This window comes from Aulostomus chinensis, chromosome 21 (genome assembly GCF_037954235.1).
Source record: "Aulostomus chinensis isolate RoL2024-O1b breed Wild chromosome 21, RoL_Achi_v1.0, whole genome shotgun sequence".
In the NCBI taxonomy this organism is placed as follows: domain Eukaryota; kingdom Metazoa; phylum Chordata; class Actinopteri; order Syngnathiformes; family Aulostomidae; genus Aulostomus; species Aulostomus chinensis.
Window position 1 is genome coordinate 830057 of NC_141340.1, and position 24944 is coordinate 855000.

General features: G+C 49.8%; 1 protein-coding gene and 1 long non-coding RNA gene across 5 annotated transcripts; one reads left to right on the forward strand and one right to left on the reverse strand.

Moving 5' to 3' along the window:
- The first annotated feature begins 3475 nt into the window (after nucleotides 1–3475).
- On the forward strand, nucleotides 3476–23745 carry dipk1c (divergent protein kinase domain 1C). Of its 4 annotated transcripts, none has more exons than XM_086192054.1 (8): nucleotides 3476–3924; nucleotides 18160–18363; nucleotides 18438–18491; nucleotides 18889–19058; nucleotides 19405–19690; nucleotides 21202–21366; nucleotides 22659–22733; nucleotides 23149–23745. In XM_086192054.1, exons 2-8 carry the CDS (start codon nucleotides 18196–18198, stop codon nucleotides 23350–23352), a joined length of 1122 nt encoding a protein of 373 aa, XP_086048180.1. In that variant the 5' UTR covers nucleotides 3476–3924; nucleotides 18160–18195; the 3' UTR covers nucleotides 23353–23745. The 4 variants fall into 4 exon arrangements, with proteins under 4 accessions (XP_086048180.1, XP_086048178.1, XP_086048181.1 ...); XM_086192052.1 differs by lacking the exon at nucleotides 3476–3924 and adding an exon at nucleotides 7304–7476; XM_086192055.1 differs by lacking the exon at nucleotides 3476–3924 and adding an exon at nucleotides 12810–15771.
- LOC147241262 (uncharacterized) lies at nucleotides 19484–21901 on the reverse strand. The gene is made up of 3 exons (XR_015111044.1): nucleotides 21736–21901; nucleotides 21157–21460; nucleotides 19484–19642 (listed from the first exon to the last, which is right to left on the reverse strand). It is a non-coding gene; the product is annotated as an uncharacterized LOC147241262 (long non-coding RNA).
- Nucleotides 23746–24944: the final 1199 nt, after the last annotated feature.

Sequence of the window (24944 nt, forward strand, 5' to 3'; positions counted from 1 at the left end):
TCTAGAGAGCTGAGACCCAGGCTAGTTAGCTTAGCACAATGACTGGTAGTGGGTGGGAAGTGTTAGCGTAGCTCCGTCTCTGCCTGCATTAATATCAGGAGGGTTGTGTGTAACCTTGGTGATGAATACCAGTTTAACATGAGGAGACGTTGTAGTGGTAGAATCAGACACGTAGCCGGAACTACTTTCCTGACTGGGAGCAGTGATTTGACGCAGCACCTCCAAAGCTCCACTGGAACTTGGGTCAACAGAACCAAAGGTTTGTTGAGGACTAGAAGAGCGACTGCTGCTACTGATGATGATGAGGAGGAGGAGGGTTCCTGCTGGACACACCAGCATCCTGGACCTGAGCTAGCTGATGCTAACACTTCCACCCACTACCAGCCATTGGGCTAAGCTAACTAGCCTGGACCTGAGCTAGCTGATGCTAACACTTCCACCCACTACCAGCCATTGGGCTAAGCTAACTAGCATCCTGGACCTGAGATAGCTGATGCTAACACTTCCCACCCACTACCAGCCATTGGGCTAAGCTAACTAGCATCCTGGACCTGAGATAGCTGATGCTAACACTTCCCACCCACTACCAGCCATTGGGCTAAGCTACCTAGCCTGGACCTGAGCTAGCTGATGCTAACACTTCCACCCACTACCAGTCATTGGGCTAAGCTAACTAGCCTGGACCTGAGCTAGCTGATGCTAACACTTCCACCCACTACCAGCCATTCGGCTAAGCTAACTAGCCTGGACCTGAGCTAGCAAATTTTTAGATATGGTGGCATCACTGTTTCAGGTTTTTGAGGCCAAATGAACCCGTGAATGTATTGTCCACCTCTCAGAGCAGAACCACAACACACACACACACACACACACACACACACACACACACACACACACACACACACACACAAATTAGCAACAATTTTTCAGCCCTCTAGGAATTAAAATCCACATCAGGGGACTTTGTCTTAATGTCTGCAGAACTTTATTGGCTTCTTCTCATGAACAAATGGAGCAGTCACCAACGTGCCTGCCTGCGGCCCCTGGCTGTTTTCATTGGCCATCCCACCATGTACAGCACTGGAGTGGGGGGGGGGGGGGTAATTTGGCAGGCTCAGTGAAGCTGCATGTGGGGACGGAACCTTAGCTCAGACCCGCTGCCGTGGTAACAGGAAAGAGAGGGCGGAGCTAAGAGAATGAGAGAGTGGTACAGTAGCATGTATGCAGGGGGGTGGGGGCACGCCTCCCTCCCTCCCTCCAGATGCTGCTATCTTTGTGAGGACATTTCCTTACAATCTCCACATGAACTCTCTGAAGTGTGTTTGACTGGTCGGGTTGAGCTTCAGTCCTGCGTCTCCATGGCAACAACAGAGAACTTCAACATGTCTGTGGAGCAGTAGAACACAGATGTGATGAATTCGTGGATTTACATCTCAGCAATATGGAGTCATGTTGAACTGCTGGTGTGTGTTGATGGTCAAGTTGCTCATTATCAGCAACTATAGAGCAGCCTAGGGAGTAGGCATGTTTGTAGTCCAGGAAGTAATCATGACACGCCTGAGGTGCTTTTGATGATCTTCCAGGTTCAGTTCATCAAGATCATCTTCACTAATGAACCCTCTGATGATGCTGGAAGCCTGGATGCTACGTTAGCAGTGCTAAGCTAACGTTAGCCTATGAAGGAGCTACACCAGGGTCACATGACCTCAAGGTCACCACCACTAAGCTTCAGGCTTCTTGTTTCCCCTGATGACCTTTAATGACCTCCATGACCTCTGTAGGCTCCTCCAGACTCTTGTTAGCAACCCAGGTTTTTAAGACTCCACCACTCCAACATCCAGCAGTCTGGTGTTTACTGGTGGATCTGATGTAGAACTGAACCTCCACCATCCACCAGTCTGGTGTTTACTGGTGGATCTGATGTAGAACTGAACCTCCACCATCCACCGGTCTGGTGTTACTGGTGGATCTGATGTAGAACTGAACCTCCACCATCCACCGGTCTGGTGTTTACTGGTGGATCTGATGTAGAACTGAACCTCCACCATCCACCAGTCTGGTGTTACTGGTGGATCTGACGTAGAACTGAACCTCCACCATCCACCGGTCTGGTGTTTACTGGTGGATCTGACGTAGAACTGAACCTCCACCATCCACCGGTCTGGTGTTTACTGGTGGATCTGACGTAGAACTGAACCTCCACCATCCACCGGTCTGGTGTTTACTGGTGGATCTGACGTAGAACTGAACCTCCACCATCCACCGGTCTGGTGTTTACTGGTGGATCTGACGTAGACCTGAACCTCCACCATCCACCGGTCTGGTGTTTACTGGTGGATCTGACGTAGAACTGAACCTCCACCATCCACCGGTCTGGTGTTTACTGGTGGATCTGACGTAGAACTGAACCTCCACCATCCACCAGTCTGGTGTTTACTGGTGGATCTGACGTAGAACTGAACCTCCAACATCCACCAGTCTGGTGTTTACTGGTGGATCTGACGTAGAACTGAACCTCCAACATCCACCAGTCTGGTGTTTACTGGTGGATCTGACGTAGAACTGAACCTCCAACATCCACCAGTCTGGTGTTTACTGGTGGATCTGACGTAGAACTGAACCTCCAACATCCACCAGTCTGGTGTTTACTGGTGGATCTGACGTAGAACTGAACCTCCAACATCCACCAGTCTGGTGTTTACTGGTGGATCTGATGTAGAACTGAACCTCCACCATCCACCAGTCTGGTGTTTACTGGTGGATCTGATGTAGAACTGAACCTCCACCATCCACCAGTCTGGTGTTTACTGGTGGATCTGATGTAGAACTGAACCTCCACCATCCACCAGTCTGGTGTTTACTGGTGGATCTGATGTAGAACTGAACCTCCACCATCCACCAGTCTGGTGTTTACTGGTGGATCTGATGTAGAACTGAACCTCCACCATCCACCAGTCTGGTGTTTACTGGTGGATCTGATGTAGAACTGAACCTCCAACATCCACCAGTCTGGTGTTTACTGGTGGATCTGATGTAGAAGCTGTTTGAAACCACACAAATGTTGTCAGGTCTGGCCTGGAGATGAGGGAAGTGGAGGTTCTACGAGGAGAACTTATTACTGGGTTCTGTGACTAATTCTAGCAGGAATCATCAGGAACATTCAAAACATGTGAAACTTGACATTTTAAACTTCCTCTGCTGCTACTTTGTCTCAATAATTCTGGTGCAATGATTTTCAGAGGTTTAAAATCAAGTTTTAACCCTTAAACTGTCTTTTAAAGGCATCTCCGAGTGACCAAAGTGTCTTTCAAAGGAGGTTTAAAAGTCAACTGGGTCCTCACAGTGATAGCTACACACACACACACACACACACACACACACACACACACACACACACACACACACAGTAGGGAAGGAAAGAAAAGGCTGGGAGTGAAGCCGACTAAGGGGAGGAAGGAAGAGGAATGAGGCTGAGCAGACAAGCCTGAGCGCGACACACACACACACACACACACACACACACACACACACACACACACACACACACACACACACAGGCTTGCTCTGAAGCAGCCAGCCAGTGTGGAGCGTCACACTGAGCGAGGCAGCAGCAGCGGCGAGGAGAATCCAGAAACCTGACCACTGCCGAGGCTGCCTGACAGACTAGAACCACGGTCCACAGCATCCTGGTGGACCAGGAGACCTGCTCCTGTCAGCTGGACTCTGTTCAAGTCCGGGAGGAACAGCAGCAGAGTTACAGCTTAACCTCTGAACCAAGTTTGCTCCCAGCATCTTCTCTTTCTGGATTTGTTGCAGTTAAAACTTTACTGAAAGGAGACGCGAGGCTGCAACATCTGTCCTGGTTGCCGAGTCGCCGCCGGAGGTTCCAACCCTGGTTGTGTTTGTCGTTTTAATGAGGAACAGGTGAGTCGAGCGGCAGCAGGAGCTTCGAGCCTCCTCGCTGGAGTCCATGTCATTTCATGTTGCTTCTGTTCATCTCGGCAAATCACAACCACACGCGTGCAGGGACAGGGCGCTCGACCTTCAGGGTTCGTTCAGTCACACTCCACAACTAAGGGTCAATGTTTGGAATTCAGCTTCTTGGAGTGACTTGGACGACTCGTGGACTCGGTTCCATTCGATTGTGACGAAACAAACCACTGAAGAACCCAAGAAATCCATTTTATCCTGATATTTTGGTGATTATTGTGGCGCGTTTGGCTGCTGGTGGAGTTGCTCCAGCAGCAGGAAGACCGACTGTACCGTGGACAACTTCTGTTCATCGGTCTGGAGAGTTCAAGGACACCAAGGCATTCAAGCGGCAGATTCGTCTGCTGCAGGAGTCCCATCGAAAACCTGGTGAGTGAGGGGAGGCGGCAGGTGGAGGTTCTCTGAGGCGGCGCTGGGAGCAACCGACTGGCACCTGTTGCCTCTCAGTCGCCACCAGCGACAGAATGACACGGAGCAGCTGGAGCATCGCTCAGGTCTTATTAGAGAGGGGCGTCACCCACAGGGGCACTTCCTCCCTCAAATACTACATTTCTCCCTTCTGCATTACTTCTCTGTACTTATATTTAGCTTGAAGTTAACAGAGACTGATGGCTAACAACAGCTAAACTGCCTGGAAACGTCTGGTCACCAGCTCTCCAGGTCACCTTGATCCAGACAGAGGATCCACTAACACCTGGACTGACATTAAAACCAACCAACTAGAACACTTGTGGTTCCACACTACAGTGAACGAGTGTTCTACTTAGAAAAACCAGATGGGTTCTCATTAGCTAGTTTTCCTGATTGTTAAACTTACTTAAGTGAATGTTTATCCGTGAGGAATGTTGTAGTTGCTTGGGTCGGCTGTCCGGTGAGTTGGAGGACTGGGCCTCTGTCTGACCTGTCTGACCTCTGTCTGATGCGTCACATCAGAAGACAAACTCTTGTTCAAAGGTCACTTGGTTTGGAGGCAGCAGCTCGTTAGCTTAGGTTAGCTAGTAGGCTACTGCAGTTGTTCTGTTTCCAGTAAGACAGCAATGAGGTGCCGAGCATCCACACCGTAGCCTGACTAGCAAGTCTGTGGTCAGTGGAATTGAAGCTGAGCTGCACAGTTGGTTTGAGCCCAGAACACAGCGGAGGTAGCGAGGTGGCGGCGCCCAGAACACAGCGGAGGTAGCGAGGTGGCGGCGCCCAGAACACAGCGGAGGTAGCGAGGTGGCGGCGCCCAGAACACAGCGGAGGTAGCGAGGTGGCGGCGCCCAGAACACAGCGGAGGTAGCGAGGTGGCGGCGCCCAGAACACAGCGGAGGTAGCGAGGTGGCGGCGCCCAGAACACAGCGGAGGTAGCGAGGTGGCGGCGCCCAGAACACAGCGGAGGTAGCGAGGTGGCGGCGCCCAGAACACAGCGGAGGTAGCGAGGTGGCGGCGCCCAGAACACAGCGGAGGTAGCGAGGTGGCGGCGCCCAGAACACAGCGGAGGTAGCGAGGTGGTGGCGCCCAGAACAGGTAACTTTCTAAAATTACAACTCAACTCCTCCAGATTGTATCAGTGCATACAGACTCACTTTTCTGTGGTGATCAGTCCGCCATCTTTCTTCAGTCTGTTTAGCCGGTGCTCACACAGAATTGTGGGTAATCCTATCAATGCGTTGAAAGGTCCTGACAGTCCTCCCCCTATCATCCGTCTCCTCCGCTTCACCTCCTGACGGAGGGCTCGTCTCAGTCAAAGTGGCTGCTGTGGGCTTTCAGCCACCATCCATGGAAGTAGAAGAGCAGAGGAATGAATGCTCACCTGGGTCACATGACTGTATGCACCTTTATGATTAAACAACACAGACGCTACATCAAAGTTGCCTACAGTCCAGAAGCGTTCCAGAAGACAGGAAATAGAATAAATTAGCATGTTTGATGCCTGCTCGATGTTTCGTCAGCGGAGGGATGAGGCCAGACCTGACGCTGGGCTCACATCGCACAGAAATGCAGGAAATCCGTGTTTGAGATCATCGGGGAGCAGCAGCCACCGCCGCGCCGCCACCCACGTCCCCGTCCACCAGAAAAACACGCTGACGTTTGCAGCAGCAGACGATCACTGGGACGCCGGGGAGGACGGGGCCTGTCGGACGGGTGAGTCTCCAGGTTTCTGCTGGTTTCTGGTTTGGATGCTCCAGTGAGGAGGAACCGCAGGCATCAAGGCGAGTCACCAGGAAAAGAGGGTTTAAAATGTGGGCAGAACCCCTGGAAGTGTCGGTGAACGTCTTCATGGCTGCCGCAGGATGGAAAACAGGCGCCGCAGACTTAGAGATAAAACCCAGCAAGTGAGTCTCCCTGAAGGGTTGATGACATCACCAACCTTCGCCTACGTCAGGAATGAGAAGTAGCTCACATTCTCAGGGAAAGACGACATCAGTATTCACCGCTCGGCGTCTGGGTCGCCGCTCACTTCTCTTCATCTTGACTTGAAGCGAGAGGCTGAAATGTGAGTGAATCTAAACTTTTTCTTTTGCTCCATTCAGGGAACAAACCCGGCCGCCATCGCCAGTCAAACCTCCTCCAGCTCCTTAAGGACATTTTCCAGCTTTTCTGACGGGACGGTTTTCCTGACACGTCCAGATGGCTGCTGACCCGAGGATGACGCGATTTGGGTTTCTGGGTCACGCAGCGCCACGGCGGCAACTTCTTTCCTGCATCTGTTGACTTGCAGAGGAAAGAAACAGATATGAAGGACGAAAATCTCAGCAGGAGCAAAATTAACCTCCAAATATTTCTTGTGGAAACGCTGGCGCGCCAGGCTGGCGGTCAGACCGGCCGCCTCTCCAAGCATCTGATTGGATGATTACAGACGACGTGGCTCATTTTCCAGGAGCATTTCTTTATTTTTTTGCAGACTCAGCAATGGATCCCGTCCAGGAAGTTTTTGTTGTTCCATCAAGATTTAGGATGATTGTTCATACCTGAAGACACTTTTCATGACGTCTGACACGACAGCAGCGCCTCCTCATCTCCATCTTCACAGGTCACAAAGCATCATGGGAGACGTGACTCCCACCTGGCGTTCCCAGATACGGCGATGACATCATTCATTCTGTAACTGGATATACTGACTATTGGTCCTTTGACAGAGACCCTTGGACTCTGACGTTGTTCAGATGCTAATTCTCATTCTTTCATTCATTTCTCAACAAATCCAAACTACAAAGTAATCGAGCCGTTTCGTATCAGCAGCTTGGACGCGTCTTCGCTTCATCACACGAGGATTTTTAGGCCATGCTGCCCGGGGGGCCGGTGTCGGGGGGCGGGGGGCGCGGCGGCAGGTTGTGTCTCCTCCGGTGGCTGGGGCTCAGGATGTGGTCTCGTCGGGGGACGCTGGTGTTCGCTCTGCTCTGGTTCGGGTCCTGGTTGTTCCTCAACGGCCTGGTTCTGGTCCACAGGAGCATCTTGTCTGACTACTGCACCGACGACAAGAGCAAGAGGATCCTGCAGAGGCTGGTGAGTCGTTCCGGCCGCCACACAGCTCACATCTCCTCCCGCAGCAGCAGCTCAGCAGATGTAAACACTCCACCCTCAACTGACTTACAAGCTGGTTCTGAGTGTGGTGGCGCGCGTCGACACGCCCAGAACCAGCAGTGACGGGCGGGAGAACATCGGGTGTTCGATTCCCATTTGTTGTTCGTTATGTTTGACGCGGTGTGAACACAAGTCCTGCTGAGGCAAGCAGCCGTCCTGCGTGTTGGACGAGTGTTGGGGTGCGGTTACGGTGGTCGGTCTGACGCCTCCAGAACCCGCCCCCAGGTATTCCTGGTCTAATATGACAGCTTTCTCTGGTCTGCTTCTTCATGAAGACGAAAGTTAGAGATCATTTCTGTGCTTGCGACGGCGATGGCAGTCTGATGGGTGACACTGGCCTGACACGTCTGTGTCTGCTCTCTCACGGTGAGCAATCGCCACGGTGATTTTCATGGCAACAAAGAGACACCGATGGAGGAAGGAAATACAAACGACTGACAGGCAGAATTAATCCAGTTTGTGGACCAGCAGAAACTCGTGAACTTCCTTCCTGGTGAGTTGACGGCAGTGGAATTAACAGCCGTCAGACTTTTTTCTTCTTGTCTGTCGAACAGTTGAAGCATTTCTTGGCTTTATTCGGTGTTCATGTTGGACCATAAACAGGCAGGCGGCGATCAACGGCCAGAGGTCGATAGCTCTTAATGGCCTCCTGTCTCCTGAGGGAGGCGCTGCCACTCACCTTCACCCCAGGTCTGGTTCCTCCTCGCAACCAAGACTTTCACCCTTCCTCCATTTTCCTTCATTTGGAATTAAAGAAGCAACCCAGATATTTTCAAGGGGTTAAAATCCCTGAATCGCCCAAATTGAACTCCAAACTCGGCCCTGACGTCGAGCGCTCGGCGTCCTGACAGAGCGCCTGAGATTTTTCATCTGACTGATGTCGATTGTTGATTTGACAGAATTTCCTCACAACTCACAAGACTTACAATCCCAGTTTGCTGACTGACAGGTAATCCCGCTGTCATCAAGGTGAGTCACAGATTGTTGTGGTTCAGCCCTTCTGTTGACATTCGTTCGACAGGTTCATCCCTCCGTTCCTAAACGCTCCAACAGCCTCTGAAACAGCAAATGTGTTGAAACATCGTTTCAGCAGAACACTTGAAGCTTTGGGTTTTTTATATCCAAGAAACAAATCAACTGATAGAGATGATGACGTTTGAGATGAAACTACAGTGCCCATAGAGCCCTGCAGACATGAGGTGGTTTGTAGTTCAACAGGAAGTTAGCATCTCAGAGGTGGGGTATTTTTGTAGTTCAACATGAAGTTAGCATCTCAGAGGGGAGGTCTTGTGCTTTTTCTTGACTCCATTTATAACATTTACTTTGGCCCCGCCCTCGAGTGCAGGTTGAGTCAGGAAACCTTTCAAATGTCCTTAGAGGAACAGAGGCGGCAGTAAATCCTCTCAGGTGATTGTTTGTGGTCTGTCACAGCACAGATGCAGGACTGAACCGGACTCCATGTGCGTCCGCGGTCTCCAGCAAGACTGAACTCTGTTTTTCTGGATTAATGGAGAGAAAGTGGTATCAGAACTTGAAGCTGCAGCAGTGAAGCGGCCTCAGCACGGACGTGACGTCAGCCGCAAGTACGAGTGGAACATTATGGGACTTAGACAAAAATACACTCTTGAGAAACTCTGGCAGGAGCTCCTTCATCTCTGCTCCAGGAAACTCACCCTCCTGTTCCAGGTCTCAGTCACAGATTTGTGTCTGAACGCAGACGGAGCCGACGTCCGCCTCCTCCAAACTCACTGATTTATTCAGGGCTGGAATATTTACTCTGCGGCTGGGAATGTTGCTGATATCACACCACTGGGCTCTGATGGCGGATGTGTTGAACCTTGTCCCGTCATGTCTGTGGAATTCCTTGGCCTGCTACGCCTGCTTTGTTCCCGTCGTGGGTTCTGACCCTGGAGCTGATCCAGACGCTCACCTGCTACGACTTTGACAACACCGTGGGATAAAAGACTGCTAGATTGGTTCCATGTGGGACGGTTCCACCCCCGCAGCAGCACAGGAGGTCGCACACGTGAAAAGAACTAGAGGGAAATCATTCCAAATGGGAACCGGGAGCTGAACCAGTTCATGGTTTCTGGGTTAAAAGATGGAAACAAACAAACAAACAAATACCCACAAACAAAAATATGAAAAACTGCAACTGTAGGTTTATAATTCAGTCACATGGTTTAAAGTTCAGAACAACGTTAAATGGAAACACCAACAAACACAACAACAACAAACACATTACATGTCATCACGTTTTTCTTTTCATGTAAAATAAAAAGTTCATGAACCTCAATGAAGAATCTGGATCTGCATCTTGGCCTCAGCAGTTGATAGGGAGCCGGTTCAGTGGCCTGCTGGGGCCCTCACAAGTCACCTCATGAGTCACCTGACTGGTCACCTTACACCTCACCTGACTGGTCACTTAAATAGTCACCTTACTACTCACCTAACTAGTCACCTGACTGGTCACCTAACTAGTCACCTTACTACTCACCTGACTGGTCACTTAAATAGTCACCTCACGAGTCACCTGACTGGTCACCTAACTACTCACCTTACTACTCACCTGACTGGTCACCTCACAGTTTCTTCAGCTGAAAACCTGAGAACATCAAACCCAGCCGAGTAGTAACACATCAGCATTATCCTGCCAAGCGCATGCAGCCTGTATTGAGGTCTGAGGAGGCCGTGACACGGGGAACAAACCCAGACGGTGTCCTGAGATGGCGGCCGGGCGACCTGGAGGCAGGAGACTCCACTCGAGTCTCTGAGGAATGCTACAACAGTAATTAGCTGCTGGAGGTCGACGGAGCCAAACAGCGCTGCAGGCTCCAAAACATTGCAAGATGACAGTTTTGAGGGTTGAAGTCAAAGTTGACAGTGACGTTCATGTTCTGATGGAGCAACATGACCCTACAGGCCTGTCAGAACTTGCTTGCGTTCTCCAGAAGAACCAGGACCAACAGGAACAGAGACTGGTGCCGCTGTGACTGAGGCCAGTGATACTGCAGTCAAATACCAAACCCAGATCAGCCTGCATGTTGGTGCATGTGTTCTAGGATACTGATCCAGGAACTGTTGAGGAAAAGTAAAGTGGAATGGCTTCTTACTATTTTCTAACATTCTAAACAGAAAATTGCTGAATAACTGATAATCAAACGGATCGTTAGCGCAGTTTGTTGTCAGAGCTGTGGAATCTTGGTTGAGATGTTCCATCACGAGCCTGACAGCAAACGTGAGTGATCATAGCAGAAGTCTCTTATCGTCCCCAGAGACGGACAAGAGGACAGAGACGCTGAGATCCAGGCTAGTAAGCTTAGCACAGTGAATGGTAGTGGGTGGGAAATGTTAGCATAGCCCCGTTCGGAGCTTCAGTGGCTTGCCAATAAGTCACGTTCTCTTACCTTGAAGAAGGGTAGATCATTATGAGAATCGTTAAGAAACGTTCTCTGGATGGAAAGTCAGAACTTTGGGCTGCAGGACTTTAAGAATCAAAAGTGGGATTTTCAAGAAGGTTCTGCAACATTCTGAAAGGGTTCAGGACAGTTGTTCCCTTTGGAGAACATAAAGCAGGGCCACAGAACATGATGCAAGTGCTAAAACTAAGAATTCATGACCTTGTACATTGATGACACAATGCTCTCATGTGATGCTTGGAGACCGAAGAACACCTCAGAACGAGGCAAGAGACATGATGAAAGGTTCTACAGACGTTCCATCCCTCCAGGGCATCCATGTGTTGGACCACACAGGAACTCGCTCCGTCTCAGCGGACTCGCACGCATCCACTCTCATCCATCTCAGCGGCACTGCAGATATTTAAGTACGGCAGCACTGATCACTGTCCTGGTGGGAGATCCTCATTACTCACAATTAAAGTGGCGGCTGATGAAAGGCCCGGCGGCGAGCACAGAGGGAACATAACCTTCAGTCACTCGCCGGGAGTCTCATCAGCTTGGACGCCTCCTCAGCCGCGTTTATTCCAAGGAGGCAACCGTGACATCAGGTTAACCCTTTCTTCTCCAGCCTCTCTATTAGCTCCCAGTTCTACACTGGTTTGAACCAGTTCCTGGTTCCGTTGAGCCACACCCCTCCTAATGCAACACTTGCCTGTTCTATGGTCAAATATCCAACATGGCTGCCTCCTCGCCACAGTAACCCCTCAGTCTTGCCAGTAACTCATCCCTACGCTCTGAGGGTGGTTCTCACCAGAACCAACACAAACACAGCTCTCCAGAGGTCAGCTGGTACAACATGTCACTTCCTGTCACCACCAGATGGCACTAAAATTCACCTGACCTTGAATTCAACAGCGTCTTCCTCAGCACAGGCTCTGCCCCTCCACCTGATTTGCTGAAAATTAGCCTCATAGTTTTAGTGTAAAATTGCTAAAAACACACACACACACCATGACGCCAAAGTGACATCAGGTGTGTGCACACGCCTCCTCCTGCTCCTGCATCTCTGAAGATCTGTGAAAACGCTTGGGTGCCGTCACGGGTTCTTGATCTGTATTCAGCCGCGTCTGCAGCAGGAGAGACGGTGAGAGGCAGATAAGAAGAAGTGCTGTTGGAGATAAGTGCTGCATACCAACGAGCCGGCGAACAGCAGGGTCACGCCGCCGCCATCAACCAGCCAACAGCTGCTCCCCTGCTCCTGGAGTACAGCTGAAGTACTTCACAACACAAGTTTTCCTACTCAGTAGTTTGCAGTTTTAGCCTGTAGGTTGTGTTTCACCTGCACTGATGTGGCCCAGAACAGCAGGTCCAATGTGGACTAAAGGCGAGTTTGGCTGCTCAGCAGCCATCTTGGTCTTGCCGCCATCTGTCGGGGCCGAGCTCTGATTTCGATCCGTGAGGGGAGCGGCTGTGGAGAATCACTACATGCAAACGTTGACATTCCACACGGGTTGAACTGGCCTTTGTTTCTCTGGGACTAGAGAGATGCAACGCCACACGTGATGCAACAACCAGGGAAACGTGTGGGAACCTGTGTTGTGTGTGTGTTCCAGGTGTGTTGCTGTATTGTAGGCGTGTGCGTTTGTGTCTTCACACTGTCTGGATACGGTGCATCCTTGTCCTGCTCAGTGGCGAGCAGCGCGACGTTTACAGTCGCAGCATTCAGGTAGATGCTCCCGGCCTCCGTCGCATCACAGCGTCAGCAGCTCCCATCGTCCAACCTCCCCTCACAGCTGCTGATGTTACCGTCACTCTGACTGGGACCACGGCTCTGCTGTCGCTGGCGCCTCATCATACGTCCGCCATCTTTGAAATCATTGACTCTTGTTGAGCACCATAAAGGATCAGCTTTGTGTGTGAAGTGACCGCAATGTTTACTGCTTGATTATGTCAACAGCAGTAAAACCCTGTCACCTGCTTGTTGGCTAATTATGGTTGCTTACAGCTGCCAACCGCTCCATGTGCAGTTCACGGATCAGTGTGTGTGTGTGTGTGTGTGTGTGTGTGTGTGTGTGTGTGTGTGTGTGTGTGTGATGGCCTGCGGCTGTGGACTCAGCAGTCCTGAGTTTGGCCTTCATTTCCAGTGAACTGTCCCAAAGATTGTCTGGTTCACCCGCACTCAGTGTGCGTGTGGATGCGGCGGTGAATACAAGCCATTCAGCCTGCACCGTCCACATCCTGCTGGCTGGTAAATCTCGCTATTGTTCTGCTCAGCCCAACAGCAGCACTTCTCAAGTGTTGATTCACACTTCCCGGGTCACTGTACATTACTGTTCTCGACCTTTGACCTCCTGTCAGCGCTGATAAATCTCTCGCTGCTGCCTGTATCCAACAATCATGCTTTTACTATGTGTGTCTTCATTGAACAATGAGAACATTAATTAATTAGCTCAGGTTGCGTGAGCAGCGGGTTCTGATTAGCATTGTCAGATTCCGACGTAGAACGCTGCCATCGGTCGACCTTCTTTGAACAAACGTCTGAACGCTCCTCGAGTCTACGTCAGTCTCCCTCCCCTCTGCGTTGACATGTAGCTGCGCTAACTTAATGCCAACAACCAGTGGTACATCTCTTCTCTAAGCTCCTGAAACACATCCAAAGTGGTCTTACTGATTGGACTTGTCATGTGAGAGTTTAGGACTCCAACCAGACCTGTAGTCTGTCTGACAAACCCAGAAAGAGGTGTGTTTGTAGTCCAACAGGAAGTTAGCATGTCGGGAAAGAGGTGTGTTTGTAGTCCAACAGGAAGTTAGCATGTCGGGAAAGAGGTGTGTTTGTAGTCCAACAGGAAGTTAGCATGTCGGGAAAGAGGTGTGTTTGTAGTCCAACAGGAAGTTAGCATGTCGGGAAAGAGGTGTGTTTGTAGTCCAACAGGAAGTTAGCATGTCGGGAAAGAGGTGTGTTTGTAGTCCAACAGGAAGTTAGCATGTCGGGAAAGAGGTGTGTTTGTAGTCCAACAGGAAGTGGTCATCTCCATGGTCTTTCCACCAACAGCTTACTATAGCCTGATTTGGGGTCGCTGACTTGGAGACAAGGGAGGTGGAAGTTTTCCGGTACGTGCTGGTTTTGGTGAAGAGGAAGTGGAATGTTCTGGAAGCAGTGAAATGTTTCTAGTTGCCCAAAAACTCTTCGTCAAGTTCAGATGAAACGTTCTCAGGATCGTTCTCCTCAACCTTTGTTTCCTCGCCGGGCTGCCGCCTTCAGGCTCCGCTCACTCTGGAATTTCACCGAGGCGTCTTAATGTTGCTCGAGTGTTTTATGGAATGTAATGGCGAGAGCAACAAAGGAGTCCTTTCACTGCTGACGGACGTATCCACTTTCTGTGGAGAGGAACACCGGATGACTTCCTCGGCTGCTGAGTCTGGAAGAATGGGAAGTCTCTGTCGGCGTTCTCACATCAGCTGAAGAAGGAAAGCTAAGAAAAGTAAAGGGACGGAGAACAGAACAAGCTAGACAAGGACAACGTTACACCCTCCAACATCGGAGACACTATTTTGATTGATTTTTGTGTATTTCTTTCCAATGACTCAAACTCTTCCCTGCCAGACATTTTGTAAAGACTTGAACTATAAATCTAACTGATCTACAAAAACGTGGAATAAACCACAGAGAATTTGCAGGTTTAGACACAATAAGATAGTGTGAAATTAGCGGGGATGCTAACGGCCTCTGTAATGCTCCTCATCGTCCATGGTGGACTTGTGTTCTCCAAAATGCTCCATCTAAGTCACTTTGGTGGAGGCGTCATGGCTGCTCGGCGCTCCTCACTCATACTGGTAACGTCAACAAAAGATGCTGGAACACTGATAAAGTTCAGTCTCATGTTCTCAGCGTGTTAACCTCCGACCACAGCCTTCCCTCTGAGCTGTCATGGTGCTGAACAGAACCACAACTATGCTAGCAGCAGAACACGGCACCAGCAGATATTAGAGAGGAAGCTAATGAAAAACACATGAAGCTGCAGTTCGGTCGCCGGCACAGACACGGAGCAGACGAGAGGAGCTGGACCGGGAACCCAGATTGATGAAAGGAGAACGTTTGGCAGACGGACTCGGGGTTCATTAATGGATCTGGAGCTCATTTGCTTCCACGTGTTTGTGGGTGAGCTGGAGGAGATGTGGATGAGACAACGGCTACTGAAGGAAGCCATGTTGCTGCTGCTGACCATCATTCTACTCTGAACTTCTGTGCTGCCACGTTCCAGTCAGACGCTCGATGGTGACGGACGCTCCTGAGGAGCCGGTTGATTCTGATCACAGGCAGATTTGTAGATTTACAGCTTCACATTTCAACACCAGTAGCTGGTCACAATGAGCAGAGAGTCGTGTTGTTCAGAGGAGAGACAAGGAAATGCTAACACGTTTGGCTGAAGCTGCGGTGCAGCATCAGCTGCTCTAGAGGCTGCTGCTCCTGAACACAACCGAGACTCACCGTCACGTCTGGACGTAGAAGGTCGTCGGCATGACGCAGCAGCACTAGCAAGCTAACAAATGTACTAACTGGAGCTCGGGAGAGAAAATGCTACATCAACAACGTAGCTAAGCTGGCGCTCAGTTAAGGCTCAGCTAACTGAACTCCATGGGCTTCCGTCCACCAAGTTTGATGCATTTGACAACAGAGACGAGTTGAACTTTTAACTTTCAGTCCAAGCAGCGTCCAGGTGGGCGGCTGTCTGCCTCGACCAGCCGTGAGAATCAGATTTCTGTGCTCGGGTTCGACTTCATTTACCGGCACAGCAGCAGGACGTCGACAGTAAATGTAAGGACATGCGAGTCAGAAGAGGAAACACTGGAACAGCTTTGATAGCCAACAGATGTGAACTGAGTGGCTGTTATGCACTCAAAATAAAACCTTCGGTCCTACTCACGGCTGATCGTCTCCCAACGGTCCGGTGGGAAAGTTAACACGCTGCCGTGGCGAGCAGGAAGCAGCTGGAGCGTGTGAAGTGACGCAATGTCGAGGAAATCCAGGGAATTCCAGCTCATGTGTGACGGCTGCAGATGTTCCGAGTCCCCTGGAGGATTCAGGCACTCATAAAACCGCTGTCTGGTCCGGGTGGGCGAGAGGAAAACACTTCACGTTAATGGGTGCTTCAAGCAGCTTGTACAGTTCCAGAGCCACAAAAGGGTTCAGTTTGCTGCAAGGACGTGGGGGGGGGGGGGGGGGGGGCTGCTAGCTAGCAGGCTACATGGAGGCGCTGTCATCTGCTCATTCTTGTCAAGGTGCAAATGTAGTTTTCACTGAAAGAAGTTTAGAGCAGATAAAAACAGGCTTCATGCAATGAGCTGCTTTTTCAGTTTGAATGCTGAAGTTCAACGTACAGACGGAACGGCTCATGTTCTTGGTTTACAGTCAAAGCGTATTTCTTGGTTCTAAAGGAACATTTACTATCGTGTTGAATTTGTGTGTGTGTGTGAGATTGTTGATGTGAGGGAGTAGCAGTGTTGACAGTCGCAGAATGCAATTATTCTCCCCCCCTTGAGTTCTAGATAGTTCCTGTTGTCTATCATCAGTGGGAACCCTGGGAATGATAAGGGAGGTGTGCGTGTGTGTGTGTGTCTGTGCGTGTGTGTGTGTGTCTGTGCGTGTGTGTCTGTGCGTGTGTGTGTGTGTCTGTGTCTGTGCGTGTGTGTCTGTGCGTGTGTGTGTGTGTCTGTGTGTGTGTGTCTGTGCGTGTGTGTGTGTGTCTGTGTGTGTGTGTCTGTGCGTGTGTGGGTGTCTGTGCGTATGTCCGTGCGTATGTGTGTGTGTGTGTGTCTGTGCGTATGTGTGTCTGTGCCTATGTGTGTGTGTCTGTGCGTATGTGTGTCTGTGCGTATGTGTGTGTGCATGTGTGTGTGTGTCTGTGTGTATGTGTGTGTGCATATGTGTGTGTGTCTGTGCGTATGTGTGTGTGCGTATGTGTGTGTGTGTCTGTGCGTATGTGTGTGTGTCTGTGCGTATGTGTGTGTGTCTGTGTGTATGTGTGTGTGCATATGTGTGTGTGTCTGTGTGTATGTGTGTGTGCATATGTGTGTGTGTCTGTGCGTATGTGTGTGTGCGTATGTGTGTGTGTGTCTGTGCCTATGTGTGTGTGTCTGTGCGTATGTGTGTCTGTGCGTATGTGTGTGTGCATGTGTGTGTGTGTCTGTGTGTATGTGTGTGTGCATATGTGTGTGTGTCTGTGCGTATGTGTGTGTGCGTATGTGTGTGTGTGTCTGTGCGTATGTGTGTGTGTCTGTGCGTATGTGTGTGTGTCTCAGGTCTGCTGATCTGGGTTTGCAGGTGTGGCTCGGAGGCCAGACTGGGTCCCAGTTCAGCCATGGTCACTGGGAGGCTGCTGGGCCAGTACAGCCAGCAGCAGTGGGTGTTATCCTGTCATGTTCTTGAGGTGTGGCAGTTGAAACCCTGAGTGGAACTCGTGCCAGCTGATTTGCTGATGGCCAGATGTTCTCCATTTATGACCCAGGTCCCAGCATGGGTTGATCCCTCTGGCGGGCTCACAGCTCGCCGTTCCCACCATGGTTTAATTCAAATTGGATGTTTCTTGGACGTGCCACCTTGATGGGTTGGCCGGTGCCGGGTTTTTAAGTCTTAGCTCTTGGAATGTGGGCGAAAGCCAGGATCTCCCAGGTAATCCCTGATGAGAATGACTCTAATCCTCAACCTCGTCCCTCACACCTCCAGACACAGAGACACTCCAGACTTTCTCACGCAGAGAGAGAAAACCAGCTGGTAAAAGACATGTAGACCAAGAGGCAGCAGCACTGCTGGAGCTGCTGCTGCTGCTATGGAACATTCTAGTGTTGGTTGCAGAACAGATGAACTCACATGGAAACGCTCTCTTTAAAGAGAATAGATACTGAATACTTTATCCTCATTTTGATCCTAACTGTAGCCCCAATGTCCCGGGGACTGAGAGTTAATTCCCTGCTGTAAAGAAACTCTTGCTTTATTTTCAGTCTGGAACTTGCGAGTGGTGATCCTGTGCTGGTAAAAACAAGCCAACAGGCTACAAGTGAGCTAACAAGCTAATGCTAATCCCATTGAAACGTAAATTACAATTCATGATCCTATAAAACATTTCACCAGCTACAATGCTGCATCATTGAATTTTAGAAGGAGTTGCCGTGTGGTCAGCTGACATGTGTCCGTCTCACCTGTCAGTGTCTGGAGTTTGGCGAGGGCTCGGTGACGGGGGACATGTGCAGGGATCTGTGCGTGCTGGGCCTGGTCGAGTATAAGCGCTGCCTCTACTACGAGAACGGGAAGAAAGTGATCGAGGCCCACTGGAGGGGGAAGCCCATCATCCTTAAATCCAAACTGGAGAATTTCTCCTCCTATGAGCCACTGGGAATACTGGACTACCAGGTGAGGCGCGTTCTGGGGTTCCAGGGACATTCGCCAAGCTGACAACCCTTAATCTGTCTTTCTCACCGTAACAGGACGCAGCAGAGGAGCTCTCGCCCCTTGATGTGGTTTTCTACGCCACCATGGAGGTCAGTCACACCAGGCAGGAACTGCTGCCACACGCACGAATCAGACCAGTTAGAAAACAATAATCAGCAGGGTTCATGTGTGGAGATCAAACAAGTAAGAATGATGTCATTCCAGGTGATCTAAGCTAACAGGACGTGACCTGCTAATGAGTCAGCCGCTGTGAGCGGTGAAGCTCCTGCAGGCCTCGTCTCTGTGTCTGACTGTTGTTTCCAGGGCTGCACTGACTTGAAGTGATCAAAACAGCCTGTCAGTGAGCAAACTTCAACAAAGTCACACGCTGGAGCCTGAAAACCAGCCACTGAAGACTGAAGTGACCTGGAGATCAAACAATGGGACTCAAACACTCAAACAGAACCTCTGACTGAAACATAGAACCTGTTGGTTTCCTGTGATCAGGTGAGGAACTCGCTGGGGCTGGCAGAGGAGGAGGAGGAAGGTGGAGGAGGAAACTCCTCGCTGGCTAAACTTTGGGGCATAAAGCTGAAACACAGAGACAAGAGCTACTCCAGGGCAGAGCTGGCATCGCTCTGGTCGCTGCTGCAGCAGGAGGAGTACACCTTCCTCAGGTGAGAGACCCCCGCCGCCCTCAGGACACGTCACTTCCAGCTGTAACTCACTTTTCTGAATTTACAACTGTACTGACAATCGTACACTCGACTGATGAACCGCCTGGAAGAGGCGAGTACTGCAGTAACTGTACTGTAAATGAGGTTACAAGTATCACCGTGTCAAAGCAGCATGACAGAAATGAGTAATTACTATCAGAGTACACCAACACTTCCATACAGTTTCACTCATGATGTTCCGGTTGGAGTTCATTTGGAGGAACCCCACGTGGTAGGATCAGCAGTAGTTCTAGTACACAGTGCTGCGTGTACAGCAGGAACTAAACTACAACTGTGTGTCCTCCAGAGTCCTGCAGGACCTCAGCACCCACATGGCCAAGGTGTTGGGCTCCTGCGGACATTTCTATGCGGTGGAGTACCTGTCTGCCGGACACGCCTGGGACCAGAACATCTTCTCCCTGGAGGAGGTGGCGGTGTCTGGACGCCAGACGAGGTGGAGCAGCCGCGAGATGGTGCATCGTATCGCGCTTAGCTTCCTGGACATGGTTTGGCACTTCGACCACGACTTCACCCACAAACTGCATCTGTGTGACATCAAAGCAGAGAACTTCGCCATCAGGAAGGACCTGACGGTGAGCTGGAGCTCTGAATGCTTCCTGAGAAGCTGAAGAAGAGAATTAGGATGAAATCAAAGCACATCGACAAAACTTTGTTCCCAAACCAACAATTATTGTTGACATTTACCGAGTTTGTTTCTCTCCAAAAAGCAGCAGACCTTCCTGATATCTCAGACCGCAGAATTAGCCGTTAGCTTCCCCAGTCAAGACTGCAATCAATGTTCCAGTGATCATGGATCAATCATCCTGATTGAATCCTGCATTGAAAAAGCTTCTTAGGTTTGAAGATTTGAAGGCAGGCAGAATGAATCCCATCTCAATCTTCCGTTTGTATTCAGTTTGCTAACGTCACTTTTGCACTCACTGCTCATCTTAATTTATTTTTTTGTTGAATCTTCAAATCTGATGTATTATTTTTAATACCCAATTGGCTTCATGCTAATATTACGTGGCTGGTTTGTTGTTGGGATGCTAACAGGTTGTATCTGAATGTGATCATCACGTTTTGATGTTGGTGTCCCAACATGCAGCAGCAAGCTAAAGCTCAGCAGCCTGCTAGCTAGCCTGGCTAATAGGACCTGTTGTGACATGAAGAGTGAAAGTTTGGCGGAGGAAGTTCTTGACTTGTGTTAGTTTTGAACTCATTTCTAACAATCACAACCTCTTGAAATAAAGCCGAGGTTTGTTTTTCTAGTCTTATTAGATGGTTTATGCAGCAGAGTGTCATTAATTCAACACCACGTCAGGTCTCTGCTGGGCCGCCGCCAGCTACTTCAACGGAGCAGAAACCCTTTCATCTCTCATGTACCACACTGGAGGCTGCTGGGAAATTAGCAGTAAAAACCTGAAGCTTTGCAGCTCCATCAAACCAGTGTCAGCCTGTAACAGCAGCTGACCTGGAACCAAGTTAACAAGCCTCCCGTTACACTGCCAACACTGTAAAATTAGACGTTGTGTAACGTGACCACAGCAGCGAGGCTGCAGCTGCAGACGAGGCTCCTCACACTTGAGCTCTGTTATTAAAGTTTAACGACCGTCTTCTGGCTCCTCCAGGTTCACAACACATTCATGAGCCGCTTGGTTGCACTGAGCGACACATTCTTACATCACCAACAACACACTCCTAAAATTATGACTTGATCTCACACTCGTGCACACACACACACGCACACGCACACGCACACGCACACACACACACACTGTCCTGCTGCCAGAAGTACTCAGAGGTGGATTCGTCCACCACTGAGAGTCCCAAACAAACAACCTCTCATGAACAGCAGACATTTTGAAGTCTAAATGATTCGATCGTCTTCAAACGTGACATTTCACGTATTTGTCTTTGCTATTCACACATTTCCTTCTCTGACACTCTGAACCCGAGTGCTCCTGACGGCCCTGCGACGGAACGGCGGCCCGTCCAGGGCGAACTCCGCCTCTCACCCAATGAATTTATCAGATATCAATAAATTCTGATGTGGCACCTTCATGTCTGTCAGTAAGCCGGCTGACGGCCATGTCTCCTGCAGGTCGTCGCCATCGACGTGGACATGGCGTTCTTCGAGCCCAAGATGAGGGACATCCTGGACCAGAACTGCAGCAGTGACGACGACTGTAACTTCTTTGACTGTTCGTCCAGGTGTAACCTGATCAAGGGCAGGTGCAGCCCCCGCCGCCGCAACAGCAACCTGCAGGTGACTCCACGCTTTCCTACGTGTCTTTCACACCTTCGTCGTTCAGCAGGGTCGACCTTTGGGATTCGGTTTCACTTTTATCATAAAAGATCAACTAGAAAAAACAACAAGACAAATGAGATAAATGTAGTCATGGTTACAGCCCATTAAAGAAGGTCGCTACATGTTTGGAGATTAATTTAATAGATTTCATTCGAATCAGCTGGAGGGAAACGTCTCAGGCTGTCTTCCAGCCGACTGTGACCTCTGACCTTTGCCATCGTCAGTTACCCACTGGGGGGTGGAATGTTAATTACAGGTGATTTTTACTTCAGCAGCTCTAAAATGTTTCAGCGGGTTAAAATCTAAAGATGTGGAAGTGTCACTAACATGAATCTTCATGATTCCCGAGAGCTGGGAGCAGGACAGAGATTTGGCTCCATCTCATCCCAGTGTTCACGGCGCTACCAGTGAGGGGGTCATCCTGGTATTCCAGTGGAACCATTTTACTGGAGCTTATCAGAATCCTTCCATCAGATCTTCTCAGCTGATGATTCTGAACAACTTCCACTGAAGTTTAAATTCCTACGAGCTTGCAAACGACAGACGAGATTCATGAAGATTTCAGACGTTAACATCAAACATCATAAGTTTTGATTGAGATTCAGAAAAAAGTTTGATGATAGGATTTTTGATCAATTATAAAATTATTACATAAAACATAAAAAATTTCATCATCAACATAATTCTGAGCAATAAGTTCAGACATAGGGACAATAATAATAAAACAATGTTATCAATAATAACCATGATCATGGTGGTGATGACGACGGTTCCCTGAAACTGCCGCCCGTGAGACTCGTTTGACACACAAAGGCCGTGTTGGACATCGCTATGACTGGCGGGATCTCCGTGACAACAAGCCGCCAGGATCTCATCACTCCGCCTCCTGCTGTATCACATGACATACGATATTGGACTGTGGCATTCACGCCGGAGAACTTGTGAATGTGAGCCATCATCGAGCAACACGCCGATGTTCTCTGAGGAAGAAAAACTCGGCCGATAACCGTGGGAATTATTTACATTTGAAGACGAAGGACAAAGAGATGAAGAGGTGTCTGGACTTGGTGATGACACGCTGCTCTCTGATTGGTCCAACTGGGGCTCCACAGGTGTCCTTGACCTGTCAATCACATCCTCAGAGAAAAGAGGTGTTGTCTGCTCACATTTGTACTGAAAAAAGTTTAATCATGAAAAGCGAGGCGTCATCAGCATAGCGGCAGTAACGGCGTTCTCTGGTTTCTCCTCAGGTGATCTGTGAGAAGATTTTCAGGCCCTGGTTTTCTCCCACGCTGCTCGGAGCCAAAGCAGGTCTCCCCCTGCAGGTATGGAGGGTAACGTTTGTCACCGTTGTCACCTCGAAACCCTCAGTGCAAGATGATCGCTCACTCACAGACAACAACAGCAACAACGATAACGATAATAATAATCATCATCATCATCATCATAATATCACATTTTGTTGAGAAAACAACTTTCCCACCCCCTGATGGTGGATGACATCAGCACACAGGAAAAGGTCCACTCTTTGACTTGGTGCTTATTGACCTTTATATAGACTGAGGTTCTCACTTCTGGAACAAGAACTCAGGAGAAGTTCCAGTGTCACTTTGTCTCCATAGCAACAGTAACACGAATGTTGGTAAGAGGTGGATGCACTCGTATCTGGCAGGAGAGGGAGGTTTAGGCGGTTGTTGTCAGAACAAACACACTGACGCTTGAATGTGTGGTGGCGAGCAGGTGGAGCTGCAGCGAGCCGTGCAGGAGTGTTCCGAGGCCGATGGCGGCGAGGAGGAGATGGCAGGTGATGGAGGAGGGGGGTGGGACGTGCATCAGCGCCTCCGCAACATCCTGACCCGCCTTGTCCAGGAGGACGGGGCTTCAGCTGAGGGCGGAGACCCCTGGGAGGTGAAGGGTCATGTCCACACGGCACTGAACTTCTGAGGAAGACAAATGAAGACAATTCACACACCACACCAGCAGGAGGACACCGGTTCTTCTTCCTCCCCTGGATGCTGGTGCCTGCTGGTTGATGTGGTCTTGGGGGACATGACTACATGACCAGGACTCTGTAGTCCTGGTCATTTTGACCTTGCTGATGTCTTCAGTCACTAAACTCAAGTTCCCTTCTGGAGCAGAACGCCAACGAGAGATGAGACACTAACCAGGCGTTCACCCCTAAGAGCACCGGCAGAGGCTTGAAGCCCTGACGAGTGGCGTTCTCCGCCATTTTTAATAGTTTTCAAAGCAGAAAACTAGAATTAGTTTTATTAAAGCTGAAATAAACTCTTTCACATATCTCAGCTTACCTGTGTGGAGAGCCATGAAACAGAAATAAACCAGCACAGCCTTCATGCTACCAGTGAAAGAGCCTTTGAACTTTGATTAAAAATGATGGGCGGGTGGGGCTACAAATGATGGGAGGGTGGGGCTACAAATTATGGGTGGGGCTACAAATGATGGGAGGGTGGGGCTACAAATGATGGGTGGGGCTACAAATGATGGGAGGGTGGGGCTACAAATGATGGGTGGGTGGGGCTACAAATGATGGGAGGGTGGGGCTACAAATGATGGGTGGGTGGGGCTACAAATGATGGGAGGGTGGGACTACAAATGATGGGTGGGTGGGGCTACAAATGATGGGTGGGTGGGGCTACAAATGATGGGTGGGTGGGGCTACAAATGATGGGTAGGTAGGGTTGTTTGTTTTTTATTTCCAGAAGTGTTTTTATGTACGATACTGCTGACCGAAGGTTGTCACGCTCAGGATGCGACAGGAATATGAACACAGTGAACACTAGAACCGCATCTCAGCACTTGTCGACCCAATCCCCCCGCCCACATGGCGCCCCTGCCTGAAGACATCGAGTCTCTGGCAGATCGAGTTCCTGAAGACATGAGGAGGAAGAATGAGGAGAAGCAGACGGAATCCAGACACAACCTATCAGACGTCGTCCACCTGGACATGGACTCTAGAACATAAACCCAGAAAGTGACGAGCTGTGAAGCCTGCCGCCATGTTGGCCTGCAGCCAGACCGCCGCTCCGTGGTCAACGTCAGATCCTTGCTGGTTCAGCTCAGCTTCACTTCAATTAAAGAGCAGGAGATAAATGGCGGCGAAGGTGCTAAACCTCAGAAACTAATTTCACACCACGTTGAGCCTGAAAGGCAGCGATGAAGAGAGTGATGATAGAGCTGGGTATCACCACTGACCTCCCGATATGATACGATACGATTCCGATACACTAGGTCCCAAGTCGATACGATTCGATCCAATATACGATACGATATTTTAGTTACAATACCAATTTTGCTTTGGTGATGGAAGAGCTTCTCAAAGGACTGATGCTGTAAATTCAATAGTAAAAGTAACCCTCTAACCTGCTGCATCATTAAATATTAATATTTACATTGAGAACTGACCGTTAAACAATAGTTACACAACATCATGCACTTTTTATTTAAATATTTGACCGTCATTCAAAACAAAAGGGCAACTTAGACTTCCACAAACCGTCAGCAGCTCAGCAGGATGA